Source organism: Haliotis rufescens, unplaced genomic scaffold (genome assembly GCF_023055435.1).
Source record: "Haliotis rufescens isolate VD_foot unplaced genomic scaffold, xgHalRufe1.0.p SCAF_1, whole genome shotgun sequence".
NCBI lineage: Eukaryota > Metazoa > Mollusca > Gastropoda > Lepetellida > Haliotidae > Haliotis > Haliotis rufescens.
The window spans coordinates 76,564,548-76,581,371 of record NW_025963779.1 but is presented as its reverse complement, the minus strand read 5'-3'; the positions used below and the strand labels follow the sequence as shown (position 1 = coordinate 76,581,371).

Here is a 16,824-nt window from a genome sequence, read left to right as displayed (position 1 = left end):
GTCGCTGAACCAGCCTCCAATATCTACAGAAACAGATTCCATTGGGTGTAAAAGACAATATAGTGTTGGAAAACCGACAATGACACTTACACTAATTTCATTACAAAAGTAAGTACCAGTGAGTACTGGAGGTGTGAAAACTCAATGTGGAGGTCGCGGTGACAAGTGTCATATGCAATAAATACCCCTGAATGCCTACCATTAAATGAATTTAACCAGCAGTTAAAGTTAAGTTGTAAGTGTGTCTTTCCTTGAAAATGGAATACAATGAACAGGCTCTAAAGTACCTTTGGGACTAGGGTTGTGGGAAGGAGGTCTGGGATTTTATCAAAAAAAGTAAAATTTCCCAGAAAAATATTGAAAAAATATTATGATGCTTCAGACTGTTGAAATAAAACTTGTCTGTCACAAAGAATTACATGCACTATGTTTACGAAGAGATAATTCTTACTGGAGAAAATACGCTTTTCATAGCCACAAGAAATTTAATGAGAGTTAATGTGCGACTCCGACTATATAATGAGCATGTGTTTATGAATCATTTTCAAATAGTGATGATACCAGTGGCATCAGTCACAAACACACGTGAGGCAGTCAATTATTCGCCTGAAAAAAAACACACTGAGCAATTGGTTCAAAATAGGGAACTGCAGCAGACATAATTTTTGTCACTGCTGTGTCAAATTTGGAAATTTCCTCCACATGTCTACCATAAAATATTAAGTCTTTACCGAGGGCTTGAATGTTGTAACCCTGATCAAGCACTTTCTGAGCTCTTTGACATATGCATATATCTAAAGAGCATGCTCGAATGTATCGCGAGAGATGTGAAATATAAACACCAAGGGCTGGAACTGCAGGAATATTGCTCGACATAAAGGTAAAGCTGACGTTTGGAAAGTTGAAGTCATCCCTCTTGTCAACAGTCTTGTCAATCTTTATGCATATATCTAAATATGAAACAGATGAGACGTTCTCACTGGTCTCCTATATTTCTAGTTTAGGTGAGAAATCAGTGGAAGGGAATTGGCCAATTAATGGTTATTGAACGACATCATAACCATCGAAATACCTGAAGCTAAGCCAAACGTTTTGGCCAATTTCCGATTCTTATGCATAAAGAAACAGATCAGCAGAAATGGGAGCACGCTGGGATGCCGATTTCATGCCTGAATATTGAAGTCCGGCATTTCACATATTGTTTTCTCAGCGAACTTGAGATAGCATTGCTTTCTTTTTAGACAAATTGCACTGAACCTTTTAGATAGAAATGTAACAAATCTATGGTCACCACGTTTTGTAACAAAAGCCCCATTGCTCAATGAATGGAGTTTTTCCCTTAAGTTTGTCAATTGGGATAGTGGTTTACGAATTTGAAAAATCAAATCCTTGACAGAATTGAACTGTCAAGTCAAGCAAATCCTTTGGGTTTTTGAGAATCGACGTCGTATTAATTCCACTTTTCTCAACTACGTGGGAAGACGCCTTGGCGGGCTCAGGCTCTCATTTTAACAGTTGGTGTTCAAGCGTCCTACGACCAGTTTCTTTAGAAAAAATTAAACTACAACGTATTTACATCAGTGTCATAGTACATGAAGAAAGTATTCACCAGGCACAACTTCTAACGAACTTTCATCTTCCTGAGAATGAACACACAACTAATTTAAAAAACCCCAACTAATTTCTTATAAAATAAAACAAACTCTGTTACAGATGGGGAGCATTCAACTGTTTCTAAGATCTAAGACGGGAGGGGAGAGATTCATTAAATGAATGGTATATTCAGTAATATGCCCAAAATGTTTAGTTTATTGCATGTAGTGAAAACAATGAAAAGTTTGTTTCGTGGAAATTACCCAATCGTCACATGTTTGTTTAAATAGTGAAAATGAACAGATCGTTTGATTGTGCTCTGTAAATAAAGAGTTTGTTGGATCCAGCTGGGAACAAAACACCCCCAAACCCCCATAGAAACGGAAGGGGTTCTCCATTACTATATTTTTAGGTAAAGAAACCAGTTATATCTCGATTAATGTAGGTATGGTTGGTTGGTTGGTTGGTTGTTTAACGCCGCACTCAGCAATATTCCAGCTTTATGAGGCGGTCTGTAAATAATCGAGTCTGGACCAGACAACCCAGTGATTAATATCATGAGCATCGATCCACGCAATTGGGATCGATGACATGCATCAACCAAGTACGCGAGCCTGACCACCCGATCCCGTTAGTCGCCCTTTACGACAAGCATAGTCGTCTTTTACGACAAGCATGGGTTGCTGAAGACCTATTCTACCCCAGATCTTCACGGGTCAATGTAGGCATGTAGGTTTTATCCACCCATTCGCTTATCACTCTCACCCTCGGGGGTTATTTAGAGAGTTGCTTTTTGCACTGCTGTACTCCTTGGGCGCGATCAACAAAGTGTTCGTAGCACTGGGATAGCCCTACGCCTAAGTAACCACATAGTTAAGAAGGCTCGTAACGGTACGAACACTTTATGGATCGGGACCTTCAAAATGACATCTTAACAACAAAAAGTATACTACAAATGCTGGTTAGTATCATCATTGCCTAAACCAGGCATAATTCATGTGATCAGTTTTGACGTAAGTTTTTTAATAATGCCATAGGTGGATAATGTGGATTTAGATATGCTTTAGAGGCGTTATTAATGACAAACCTCAACAGGTTGTCAATGACGACACTTGCACCTTTGTTAAACATGTGATGGTTGAGAGTGTACCCGTGAAAAAAGAAATTAATGGTCCCATGATAACGGGCATTCTGCGTCTCACCTTGTCTATGCTTGCGTCGCAATATTGCACGGAAGTTTGTCATGATGTAACAGTTGGTTATGTCCCCAACGTACGACACGAGACTTCACACCAATATTCCGAATCCTCTGCACTGTACAACAAGGTCCGCCGACTTGTGTAAACTTGCACATTTGACCTGTTTACAAATAACTCACATGACAAGCTGTGATATATCAGTTGTGAAATATGTATTTTATACAAATTTCAACATTCCCGACATATCGGAGTCTATATTTCATGAAGTAGATGACGAATTGTCTTGGTGACAATTGTGTTCTGGCAAAAGTTGGCGGGATCAGTTTTGTATGGCGGCCCTCTTGTTTGAAAGCACCGCAACCGCCTTGGCCACTATTGTTGGAGGTACATGTTGATATTATACTTGTTGCTGCGTCCATTGCCGAACTGGATAACCGTGATATACCTGAAGCTGAACGACCTGAGCACAGTGTTATGTATTGAAACTACATTAGGTGTATTATTCTTTTTGTCCCGGTGGCACCTCACTGCGCGTATGTTGACATAGATCGTGTTGAACATTATGTCCTCGAAAAGTGCAGTTAATAGGCGCCGACTGTGAATAGACAACAGAACAAACGCCGCACTCAGCAATATTCCAGCCATATGACGGCGGTCTGTACATAATCGAGTCTGGACCACACAACCCAATGATTGATATCATGAGCATCGATCCACGCAATTGGGATACGATGACAAGCATCAACCAAGACAGCGAGCCCGTCCACCCGATCATCATCATCATCACATTGGAGATTTAACGGGCGCTTTCCGACTATTAGCGTATTTCGCACACGGGGTTGCACTTATACTATTGGGGGAAAAAAGCGTAATGAATAAATAAAGAAGTGCAACCCCCCAAAATATAAACTTTACGGACCTAATTTAATAAAGCTAAGGGGGATGGGGGTTTGGCTGGGTGGGAGTGGGTGATAAAAGAATATACAATAATGTGGAAAGGTTTGGGCATGGGTGGTGTGTGTGTGTGTGTGGGGGGGGGGGGGTGTCAAGCGTTGGAAGGCACGGCGTCGGCTGGCGAGCATGTGTTGCTAGAAGTCTAGCGGCGGTATCCTTGAAGTAGTCTCTTGGTAAGCTTCACTTCCTGGGGGTCGGGATTCTGGTAGAGACTCTTGGCAAGGAGGGCGGCGGTATTGGCGATGAAGTGGTTTGAGGACGGTACGCCACTACTCTGGAAGAAGTGGTACAAGTCTGTGAAGCTTGACGTACTCGATGTCCTGTCCCCTCCTTCTTGTGCACCATGATGAAAGGGACTCCTTTGGCGTAGAGCTGTTCCACTAGTTGACCAGCTCAGCCTGGAGGTCCGGGTGGGCCTTGTAGTGGTTGATCAGAATGTCTGATTTTTCCACTAGGACGTCCCGATAGCTCTTTACCATTGAGGGACCTCGACCGGATCGGTCTGGGTCTGGCCTTCGCTAAGGGATGTCGGCTCTGGTGTGGTTGTCTGGGCGCCGGAGTCGTTTAGGGCTGGCGTAGATGTCTGGGACTCTGCTGACGCGGTGGTGGTGGTTGGTCGGGAGGCTGGTTCGGGGAAGGGGGATGTCTCTCCTCTTCATCTCCTTCCTCCCGTGGCCCGTCCCCTCAGGTGAGCGGAAGGGTTCCTCGCCTCTGGATTCGAGGGGAGCGAGTTCCAGCGCTGCTACTGGGGCGGGGCCGAAGGAAGGGACTCCTCAATCTCCATGTCGAGGACTGGGGGGGGGTGGTCTTCTTCCTGGGTGGCCTGTCCTTTAGCACCGGGGGGGGGGGGGGGGGGGGGGGCAGGGGATGGAGAGGGTAGAGGTTTTGGACTTATAGGAAGTCCCGAGGGAGTAGTCCCCAACCCGGTAAGCCAGCAAGGGCCCCAGGATGGAGACAAGCTCCCTCGGAAGTGATTTTGAGAGGTCTCTCATTATCAGCTTGGAGGTTGGAGAGCTTGGTTGGACGTGTGCCCTGGGCGAGATCCCGTTAGTCGCTACGCTCAAACTATTTCCAATCGGACATTTTGTACCAAACTCTTGAGACCTGTAGCGGGTACCCGGGTAGGGTCGGGTAATAGCGGGGTGGGTACCCGGGTAGTACATTTGGACTCGTCCCAGCCCTAGCCTGGTCACTGATCAACTGTCAAATTGGCACATGGAAATCAGGGGCGGGTAATTTGATATTGTAATGGATCCAGTGGTTATCATACCCCCCCATGTCAGAATGAGGAGATCTGATTGGTTCACGTGATCTTGATAAAATAATGAGTAGGTTTACTGAAATGCTAGCCCTGGAGTTAGAGATGATGTCGATCAGCAAGCATGATCATGCATTCTATGTGAGAATCCCAGTCTAATTTTCTTGTACCAGCCGTGTACACTGATATGACTCAAGTGTTCTTAAATTGGATGCGAAGACAAATTAAGAGGTATGTTGGGTGCTTGGTCTTCATGCGTAAGACAGGGTTTTCAGCAACCCACGCTTGTTGTAAAAGGCGACTATGCTTGTCGTCTGCTTCCATCGGTATCTCATTATGTGATAAAATGTATCGGCTTGAGATGAGTGTATAATTTTAGAAGGATATTTATAGTAAATGATTGAATTCACTTCGAATGAATTTGGTGTGTTCATCTTGTTGCTGCTAATGTTTTTGTTACAATCCCCTGTAGCGTCTCTTAAGGTCAACCTACAAGCGTTATACCACAACATCTAGCAATTAAACAAAGTTTGGGTGAAATCGATAACATTTTAATGTTGGTTTAACTTCACGCGTTGTACCAGCTACGGGATATCGAAACCTTTGGTGACAAGGGAGCTATTTAACACTAGACTACCCCACGGGCACCGCCCACGGATGTTTCAACAGAGTGAGTGAGTGAGTTGGGTTTAACGCCGCTTCGACCAGTATTTCAGCCATGTCACTGCGTGTCAGCTTAATATGGGAGGAAATCCCGAAGTAATGCAGTTCTTAGACGTTTACCACTTTGTTGAAACCTACGGGTCTGGTGCTGACAAACCACATAATCAGGGCGAACCGGAATTCGAACCCACGATCATGTGTTTGCTCGCGTGCCCAAGGGACGCAACTCTTCCACGACAGGGCCACCAAGCCCCTATGAAACATCAAGTCACACAACCATGGACAAGTACTGCTTTCCGCTCAGAGCTTAATAACAACAATATAACAAAGAGCAAAAAATATACACATGCCGTCAAACGTAATAAAATAATATAACGGTGAAAAATCATCATCTCTGCGTACATAAAAATAATCACACAATGTCAATAATGTTAATAACAAAAAATCAAATTAAAATTGGTCCTAAAATACTGGTCCTTAAACTAAACAATGCAGTAAGGCTGATGTACCTGAACTTTAACATCCACTGATTCCCAGTGTTTTACATATGATGTGTGAAGATCTGTCAAGTTCCCCAAAATAGTCATCATTCCCTCCACGTGCAAACGTCACATTTGGACGCTCGTTGAATGGGGAGTAAAAGCTACGTCCGTGCCCGCGAAACAGTTTGTGTAGTATGATGTTGATTACCGACTGGTCAAACCGATGACACTTATTGTACTTTCGGACTTTGACGTTGCATCTTTTCATGTGACTTGAATGTCGAGGGCACATGCACTTGGAACTCATAGCACATGCTACCCAGGGTTTGATAACTGCCTCTCGTATCCACTGCTCGTTGTGGAATAGCAGGAACCCTCCCTGATCCTCTGGGACGGGAGTCAGACTGCAAGTGTCCTCCTTCATGTAGGCGACCGTTTCCTTCATTGTGTGTTGGGCAACGGAGTAGTTGCTGCCGAAGGTGACAATGCCTCGTCTCTCCACGTCTTTCAGCAGGTGGGGAACGGTCTTGTTCCAGAACCTGACGCACGAGTCGACCCACACCAATATTTCTGTCTTTGGGAGGTTAGCCTAAAATATCGGTATGAAATGTTATTGAGTGAATAAGTGAATATGGTTTTACGCCGTTTTTAGCAATATTCCAATGGCTGAATTTGGTTTAACGCTGCTTTGAACAATATTCCAGTTATATCAAGGAGGATCATCTTAATTCAGGCCTTAGACGTGTACAACTTTGGAGAAACCCACAAGAACGGGCATGGTGCGCATCCCACCCCTTTTTACTTCGAAAAAAATCTTAAAAGTTTATTTCTGTATAAATTACCACAAAAAACAATAAATAGATCTTAATTGTGCACCCCCCTTTTCCAAAAAGCTGTATCCGCCCATGACGGGTGTGGTGCTGACAAAACTAGAAACATAATCGGGGCGAAAAGGGAGTCGAACCCACGATCATAAACAAAAGTGTTTTAGCATGCCCAAGGGACGCAACTCTGCACAGTGAATTGCAGCGCTGTAGACGACTGGGTCAACCATGTCCCTGGATGATAAATCTGCATTAGAATCGTTCAGTAATGAATGGGGGAATTCTTGGGAAGGTTCTCTATCAAAATGATGTACTCGTATTTGATACTATTAATCTAGTCTAAAGTGCAGGGCAAAAGAAAGCATACAGATGATGACTGGATTTAACCAAAAGAATTACAAAACGTTACTTGGCTTACTCGTTACGAGATACTAATTGATGTGATGCATGTAATATCGCCTATGATAACCGTATCAACTACAAGACCAACGAATAACCATTTACCTTTTCATATTTTGCTACCATAAAAGAAATGGTGTATACCATCCGGCTGTTTAGAATATGATAAAATCGTGGGGTGTTTTGTCTCTGAAAAAACATAGGCCATCTTACAGTGTAATATGAGAATGCATGTTCAGTTTTATCGACTACCTCCCAATACAAACTGTCATTTCAGCATTTGCTGTCACAGGCGCATTATTTCTGTGCCGATTGCCGTCAACTCTTGAATGATCCACTCATTATTGTGCCGACTGCTGTCAGCTATATGAAGGCCGGAGAGAGTAGACCAATGTTGTTTAACGCCGCAGTCAGCAATATTTCATCTGTCTCAGGTGTAAATGTTCGAATAAGATCCCGGCAAACCAGTGACTAAAGTCATGAGCTACGATCCCATTAATCGGGCACCACCAGTTATAGTACCTGTATAATGAACGGCTTCCACGCGAAACAGCCTAGGTTCTGGAGTCTGAGCGGCATGTACTTCTGTGGGAACTTCCGAACTTCACAACGACAATGTTTTTCAATCTGAAAAAGATTTAAGGAAAGCAACTGAAACAGAAACTGAAACTGAAACAACCTCGTGATTTAGAAACATCTTTCTGTCCTTTCTCGTCAACTTCGTATTAATAGGCGAGGTGAGGTGAAACTGGATATAACGGCGCGTCTAAGCTTATTCCACTTATATAGCGACGTGAATGCACGTGTGTGTGTGTTTGGCTGCTTGACTGATGCCGATTTAGATTGCTAGCCGCAGTTAAACATGAAAACCCCACTCAGACACAGCATACTGACTCCGAGCCGACCAGTCTTTGTTTGGCCCCTTAATGCCGAGCGCCAGAGCAAACAGTCGTGAAATGCTGGACTTCCCACAGATAACATCTCTGTGAAATGGCAGTGCATCGCAATGGGCGTCAGTTGTGTTCCCCTTCATGCTGATGTGGTTCTGTATGCATATGTTAATCGGAATAATTGCTTCGATTCAATTTGGCAAATTGAAAACACAGGAATTGGACCAAGAAGTTTAACTTATGCTTTAGAGTGAGTGAGTGAGTGAGTGAGTGAGGGAGGGAGGGTTTACGCCGCTTTTAGCAATGTTCCAGCAATATCACGGCGGGGGACACCAGAAATGGGCTTCACACATTGTACCCATGTCGGGAATCGAGCCGGGGTCTTCGGCGTGACGAGCAAACGCTTTAACCACTAGGCTACCCGACAGCCCTCTATGCTTTAGATATATGGACGATATGATATGTAGTTGAATAATTGTCCAATGTCAACGACTTTTGAGATACAATCGCGCAAACTCTCTTGATCAGGGTACACCGGGTGTCACGAATAATTCACTATTTGATCACATATTGGTCAATTGTTTCAACGTGCATGTCAAGGCGTCCGGGAGATATAGTTTTCACCGGTGTCCATAATACTTAACACAATACAAACATCTGGATAGTCCCTACAATCAGACCTTTCTTGAAGATCCATTGATATTTTCACCTTTTTACGTTGCTCTGGCAACAGTCCGAGGTCGTAATACACGAATGTGTAGTTGCTGATGTAGGGGAAGACGTTCTGATGGAGATTCCTCATCAGACCCTGTGACTCATGGTAGTGGTTTTTGGACGCTGCACTGACGAACATGACTCTTTTGCCCGAGGGGGGTTCTGGGAATAGCCCCAGCATGAGGCTGAGATGCTGGTGGTTGAGGTCCGACATGGTGGACAAGACACTTCTAAGGTTGTCCTCGGGTGTTGTAGGCTGGGGTCGAGGACAGGAGGACTCAACACAAGCCCAGCCTGGGGACATAGCGAGATGAACGTACTTACACACCGGTTTAACTAATACAGATTGGGATACACTTTACTGAACATAGAGCGAGCGACAGATTATGCCCCTAAATCATTGAATTGGTACCAAACTCCCCCGAGCGTTGCCTATGGGGATATGTGAGGGTCACATCACCGTCATCAACAATACCCGAGCAATTTCATACCATGATATGCTGTCGTACAATAAGTGTCCTGTCATACTATGAGAGCTGTTATACCCTGAGGGTTCTGTCGTAACGTGAGCTTTGTCATATCATGAGGTTCTGACATACCTTAACGGTTCAGTCGCACAGGGATAGCTCTGTCATGCCATAAGACCGTCACATGTGGATGGTTCTGTCATACCTTCATTGTTCTGTCCTGTTATGAGAGTTATGTCGTACCGTTAGAGATGTGTCCTGCCATGAGATGCTGACCGGCCATAAGGTGCTGTCGTAAGATGAGGTTGTGTCGTACATGGATGCATATGTCATACAATGAGGTTCTGTCGTACATGGATGCATCTGTCATACAATGAGGTTGTGTCGTACATGGATGCATCTGTCATACAATGAGGTTGTGTCGTACATGGATGCATCTGTCATACAATGAGGTGCTGTCGTACATGGATGCATCTGTCATACAATGAGGTTGTGTCGTACATGGATGCATCTGTCATACAATGAGGTTGTGTCGTACATGGATGCATCTGTCATACAATGAGATGATGTCGTACATGGATGCATCTGTCATACAATGAGGTTGTGTCGTACATGGATGCATCTGTCATACAATGAGATGATGTCGTACATGGATGCATCTGTCATACAATGAGGTTCTGTCGTACATGGATGCATCTGTCATACAATGAGGTGCTGTCGTACATGGATGCATCTGTCATACAATGAGATGATGTCGTACATGGATGCATCTGTCATACAATGAGGTTGTGTCGTACATGGATGCATCTGTCATACAATGAGGTGCTGTCGTACATGGATGCATCTGTCATACAATGAGATGATGTCGTACATGGATGCATCTGTCATACAATGAGGTTTTGTCGAACATGTATGCATCTGTCTTACCACGAGGTGCAGTCGTACCATGTGAATTCTGTCAAACAATGTTCGTTCTGTGATACATGCAGGATTCTGTCATACTGTGGGGGTTCTGCATGATATACCTGGATGTATCTCTTCATCGCATGGTTTCACTATATTCTTTCTCCACAGCCCTGAAGTTTGTATATCTGCAACAACAACACTGGAAAATAACTGGAAGTACTATTGGAAAAAGCTGGTGTTTAGGTGTCACTGAATTTATAGCTCGTTTCACGGTCGTTAGTTTACTTTATTTTAGTTAAATGTTAAGACTAAGATCGCCTCATTCAGATAGTTGTTGAAGTTCATTATACCTTTCATGCATTACCTTTCAATTTCTTTGTGTAGTCTTTTAGCAGAGCTTCAAAAGTGACGGTTTCTAAGGCAACTGAAACATTATAATAGTGTAAATACATCTTTTGTTTACATTATTATTATTATTATTATTATTTTCAGATTAAAATTAAAAAATGCAGCAAAAAGGGTTTGCTCATCATCAGCTCAGGGCCCTTGTCCCCTCTACACGCAGCCCAGACAGCGAATGGGACTTCTCCCAGGAAGCGCTGCCTAGACAAACCCACCCTGAACTTTTCGGAGATTGTGAAGACTCCCCAACACTGCAGCTTTCTGCATTACCCAGATTGTCAGAAGGGCTGTTTTCCTGGCAGCAAACACGGGTACTCTCCCAATGTCAGTCAACAGATTGGGAGGAAAAAAACTCTACGGCACCGAGAACAATGGGGAGTCGGACAACTTTGTACTTGGGATGCAAGCGTGACATTCAAATAATACAAATGATTTTGGGGCCTGAATAGGTCTGTTGCATTTATCATTTTCCATGACGCCCTCTACATATTCTGGGTCGTACCATGGATGGACCTCTGTGTCAAAACCACAAGCATGGCGAAGACGGTAATAAAATGATCAAGCCATTCCATCATGTCGCTTAAGATAGTGTGTTTTTGCCAAGCTGGACATCCACAGACATATGCTATATTTCAAATTTACGTTTTGATGCAAAATCACACAACTTCTCAACACACTGCACGTAATTTCGAAAATCCTTGAAAATCCTTGAAAATCCTTTAGTCTGGGCAGATTTGATATGGTACTTCGCTTGGTTGACACTCATTTCTGTACCAGCCAGTAGTACAGAACCATCAACAAAATCAACATTGACATTATGTCCTACATCCTTGGCTCGTTTAAGAAAACTGTGGAATACCTTGTTTTCATCATGAATCTAAACATGCTTCACAAACACAAAGACATGTCATCAGACAAAGACATATCATCAGACAAATAAATGTGTGCAAAGGTGAACAATACGAAGAGCCGCCCCTTTAATCAAACCACACCCTCCTATTATAGCTGGTAAATACAAACGTGCGTTGTTTAACACCGCCCTCAGCAATATTGGAGGTAGATGACGGCGACCTATAAATAATCGAGTCTGGATCAGACGATCCAATGACTGATAATATGAGCAACAATCCACGCCGTCTTGGTGTGAGGACCAACTTTCAGCCTAATCACGCGGTCTATTTTGTCGGCTCTCACGACCAGCCAATGCTGCTGGGTCAATAAGGTTTCACACTGATGGTATATAAGCATGGCATTTCTAAGGTGAGGTGAACGTCGCGTTCAAGATTATTGCATGTAGATAGCTGTACTGGTAAGATCGGTAATAGTGCTAGCCCACTGAGATAACATGCAGCAGTATAACATAAATAGCCTACTTAGACAGTGTCCTGACTCAGAACCGACCAATCCTTGTTTCATCCCCTTAATGCCAAGGGCAACAACAAGTACCATCTCTTAACGTCTTTCGGAATGACTCGACCGGGAATCGAACCACCAACCTTCCGCTCTCTCTACAGACGCTCTATTCACAAAACCACATATAATTGGTTATATATATTGTTTGCGCAAAGATATTAATTTTTTAGCATAACATTCAAAATCAACATCGCATGTACTTACCTGGTCTTTTTGGTTCCCATAGTATTTCACGGTTGGACAATTCCACGGTGCCCGAGAACGCTGTAAAGTACATGTAGGCCTGAACTACAGAATGCCTGTGATTGCGACATGAGTGGTCACAGAATGTTGTTTAACGCTGGTGTTATCAGTCCAGCTAAATAATGTCGGCCAGGGTCTGGCAAACCAGAAGAATCACAAGCAATGATCTAAACCATCGGGGAACGACGACAATATCAGGTCAAACAATGAGACCATATCAGGTCAAACATTGAGACCATCCAATCCCTAATTCAGTCGGCTTGACAAACAACCAGAGACACTGTGGATATGTTAATGCGTGAAGAAGTGAGTGTGGTTTAACGCCCTTTTCAGTTGTTTGTTTGTTGTTTAACGCCGCACTCAGCAATATTCCAGTTATATGACGGCGGTCTGTAAATAATGGAGTCTGAGATAATCCAGTGATTGACATCATGAGCATCTATCCACGCAATTGGTGTACGATAACATGCATTAACCAAGGCAGCGAGCTTACCATTGTCACCCGATCCCGTTAGTCATCTTTTACGACAAGCATGGGTTGCTGAAGACCAATTCTAACAACGGGTATATTTTTCAGTTATGATGTGGTAGGAAAGCCCAGTGTGTTGCAGTGTGATGAATGAGTGAGTGAGTGGGTATGGTTTTACGCCGCTTTTAGCAATATTCCAGCAATATCACGGCGGGGGACACCAGAAATGGGCTTCATACATTGTACCCATGTCGGGAATCGAACCCGGGTCTTCGGCGTGACGAGCGAACGCTTTAACCACAAGGCTACCCGACCGCCCCTGCAGTGTGATGAAGCCCACTAGCAAACCTGAATGTTAGAGTCAGCATGGATTTACGCCGCTTTTGGCAATATCACTGGATCATAACGGGAACACCAGAAATGGGCTTCACACATTGTACCAATGTCGGCCAGAACCCGAGTCTTCCGCGTGACGAGCTACCACTAGGCTATTCCACCGCCTCGGTACAAACCTGACAAACCTATAAAAATAATCTGGGATTCGAAACCCACGATTATAGGTGTCTGGAATGCCCAAGGAGCGCATATGAGACTGGGCCACCCGGGTCATCGGGGAGATGCAAGGTAGTGAGTGAGTGAGTGAGTGAGGTTTTACGCCGCTTTTAGCAATATTCCAGCAATATCACGGCGGGGGACACCAGAAATGGGCTTCACACATTGTACCCATGTCGGGAATCGAACCCGGGTCTTCGGCGTGACGAGCGAACGCTTTAACCACTAGGCTACTCGACCGCCCCAGATGCAAGGTAGACATGTGGAGAAGTGTTCCAGATACTTACTAACATATGGAGTTATTTGAGCCCAGATGTGCTCCTGGATGATCATATATAGCGACAGGATCATCACGACGACAGAAGCTGAAAGAGTGAGTGAGTGAACGAGGTTTTAGACCGTAGTTTAGTAGCGAATCAGCCGAAGCGGCGACATGCAAAGTGATAAACGGTCCCAGGCCAAAACGAACAACAGATAACAGATACCCAACCGCCGGCTCGCCTTGTGATCGCAACAATGTCCATCGAATGACTGTTATTTCAACTTTAGTTTGTCTGCATTTCATAAAATCGTACTTTGTCAGTCTAAGAATGGGCTATTGCGTGAAGACAATAGCACAACGCGCAGATACCGAGGAACCATCCGATGATATAGTATTGTGCAGAGGTGAAATGCGATAATCGATAAATTCTGTTTACATACAACACATTGATAGAGGACATATTTTGCATATAGCATCTTCCCGAGGCAAGTGAGTTAGCTGACTATAAAAGACCAGTTTCCACCCTTGCCGAACTAGGCTGGTATGATGGAGTTATATTTTGGCTGGACTAACGAGTCTATGCAAGGTTCCTAAAGTGTCATGCAGATTTCGGTCCACTGCAGGATTTGCAAAGCATTTGCACCGCTAACTCGTTGTCAGCAGATTTTGTCTAAATCTTTTCATGCTTTTAATCAAGGTGCTCACGTGATTTGAGGCACTTCGCGATGTAAGACTCGTTTTATCACAATATAGATCTTGATTATCAATCAGATCGTGTTGACTGGGCGCCACCTTTTGGTTGGAAGCAAATGCAAGTGATACGAGAGGTTGAATCTGATTGGTCAATAGGAGAGTCATAGAAAGGACATAACTCGTAATAGCCACTGGTGGCGCTACGATCGAGCCCAGGAATTCCAGCCTAGTTCGGGAAGGGTGGAAACTGGACTTTTAAAGTCAGTTAACTCTCTTGCCTCGGGAAGATGTGCATATAGTAGACAAAGCAAATCATGCAATATTAACATCTTCATCGTGAATAGCAACGACACCGATGAAAGCCACTTAACCTGCTTTTGTCTTGCATGCCGCCATCCTCAACTCGTGCATAGTGTAACAACACTGTTTAAACACAGCCACCTGTAAACTTGAAACATAAATACCTTAAGTATCATTGTGGAAGTACATGTTTACCAGGAGATTTACGTTGTTATCAATATCCGATGTGTTCAAACGGAGTAATTTCCCCTGGATACAATTTACTGTTGTAGTGTGAAAGGGACATGCTATTTTGAGTCGGGTTTTTTCACGACCCGACTCAAGCGTGCTATGAACAGTATTATTTGCTTCTAGCAGCTACGTAACAGAGAAATCATGAAAATCTGCTTCCGGAATCAAGAGATTCGAGTAATTTCTCTGACTAAAACCATGTTGTGGTTTATATATAATTTCTCTGCTGATCTATAGCTGTGTCAGATTTACTTGTTAAAATGCTAGTTCAGAAAAGCCAGTGAAAAATCGGCTCTGAATACAACAATAGCGTGGCGTCATCTTCATGGTTGAAAGGTAGGGTGAGCGGCGGAAATGGATAATAAGTGAGTGAGTATGGTTTTACGCCGCTTTTAGCAATCTTCCAGTTATATCACGGGGACACAAGAATTTGGCTTCACACATTGTACCCATGTTGGTAATCGAACCCGGGTCTTCGGTTCACACATTGTACCCATGTCGGTAATCGAACCCGGGTCTTCGGATAATGACAGATCATCGACCAAACATAGACAGATAAGCGTACTTGAAGAGAAAAAAGCAAGACAACGTGTCAAATTGCTAATATTGTAAATGTTATATCCATAACGTAATGTTACTATGAAACGCGCTACCGGTAGCACCGCCACTCGCACTTTTTGTATAACAATATATGTGTAACAAGTATGTGTCGTTGTGCATTTCAAAACTAAATGGTGTATTCGTCAAATCAATAAGTTTAACAATACTCACCAAGTATATGTTTCCTGTAAATGTTAACGCTTAAAAGGAAACCAAACAGTGAAAGTCGATATCGCGAATTGTGTTTTCAGGGCCCGACAAGACACAACACGATTCTCCTCTCGTAGCAGCTGACGTGGCATTGAAGAGGCAAACAACACGTGCAGCTCGTGCAGCTCGTGCAGCTTCTGTCGCACGTGCTCTCTTGCCTTGACAAGTTTGCAGCCTGTTGTTACGATTAAGATAACAGTATCTGATCAGGCAAATAAAATGCATCATGTATCAGACGGAGATCATTGGAAACTTTTTGTTTATTTGTTGTTTAAACGCCGCACTCAGCAATATTCCAGCTATATGACGGCGTAAATAATCGAGACTGGACAAGACACTCTAGTGATTGAAATCATGAACATGGATCCACGCAATTGGGAACGATGACATGCATCAACCAAGTATGCGAGCTTGACCACCCGATCCCGTTAGTCGCCTCTTACGACAAGCATAGTCGCCTTTTACGGCAAGCATGGGTTGCTGAAGACCTATTCTACATTGGATCTTCACGGGTCCATTGGAAAAGTAAAACATGTTGTTTTCTTAAATACGTCTTTCGTACATGGTTCACAAGGTGACTATAGACACTTTTTAAAAACCTTCTTCCTATATCTTCATTGCCTGTTTTGCGATACTTGTCCATCGTCTTTCTTGTCAAAGAATCAATGAGGTAATTAAGTGATTGCCAAGTTGCATGCTCTCTGAAACGTTTGGTTTAAACTTTTGATAAATTTATTTTAGAGACAGAAAAAAATAACAATCACATCAGTTCATGTGAGTATAGTAGAACCATCAATGCAAGAAACAGCCGTGTCAGCTACATTATTTCAGCAGTTTCAGGGGTAAAGATCGACTTTCACAAAACACAGAATACATATTGACAAAATTGAAGTATATACATGGTCTTCGTGCAAAGCACAAATCAAGGTCAGTTCACAATATCAAACAAAAACTTAACTAAACAATTGCGTTGTGCCCCACTAAACAACACACTACATTAACACACATATACTAAATTTAATGACAGTTTGGAAAGAAGGGATTTTCAATATGGCTGCCGTGACGGCCATATGTCATCTTTGCTTCTTGGAACAGGTACT

At 43.4% G+C, this 16,824-nt stretch overlaps 1 protein-coding gene across 2 annotated transcripts; it reads right to left on the bottom strand.

The window, feature by feature from the left end:
- Nucleotides 1-5,785: 5,785 nt before the first annotated feature.
- Nucleotides 5,786-15,861, bottom strand: LOC124118471. 2 transcript variants are annotated; one of them, XM_046480584.2, is made up of 9 exons: nt 15,686-15,861; nt 14,755-14,831; nt 13,716-13,793; nt 12,369-12,428; nt 10,714-10,773; nt 10,469-10,534; nt 8,972-9,270; nt 7,895-7,999; nt 5,786-6,738 (listed from the first exon to the last, which is right to left on the bottom strand). In XM_046480584.2, exons 2-9 carry the CDS (start codon nt 14,792-14,794, stop codon nt 6,184-6,186), a joined length of 1,263 nt encoding a protein of 420 aa, XP_046336540.2. In that variant the 5' UTR covers nt 14,795-14,831; nt 15,686-15,861; the 3' UTR covers nt 5,786-6,183. The 2 variants fall into 2 exon arrangements, with proteins under 2 accessions (XP_046336540.2, XP_046336541.2); XM_046480585.2 differs by having other exon boundaries at nt 14,755-14,824.
- Nucleotides 15,862-16,824: the final 963 nt, after the last annotated feature.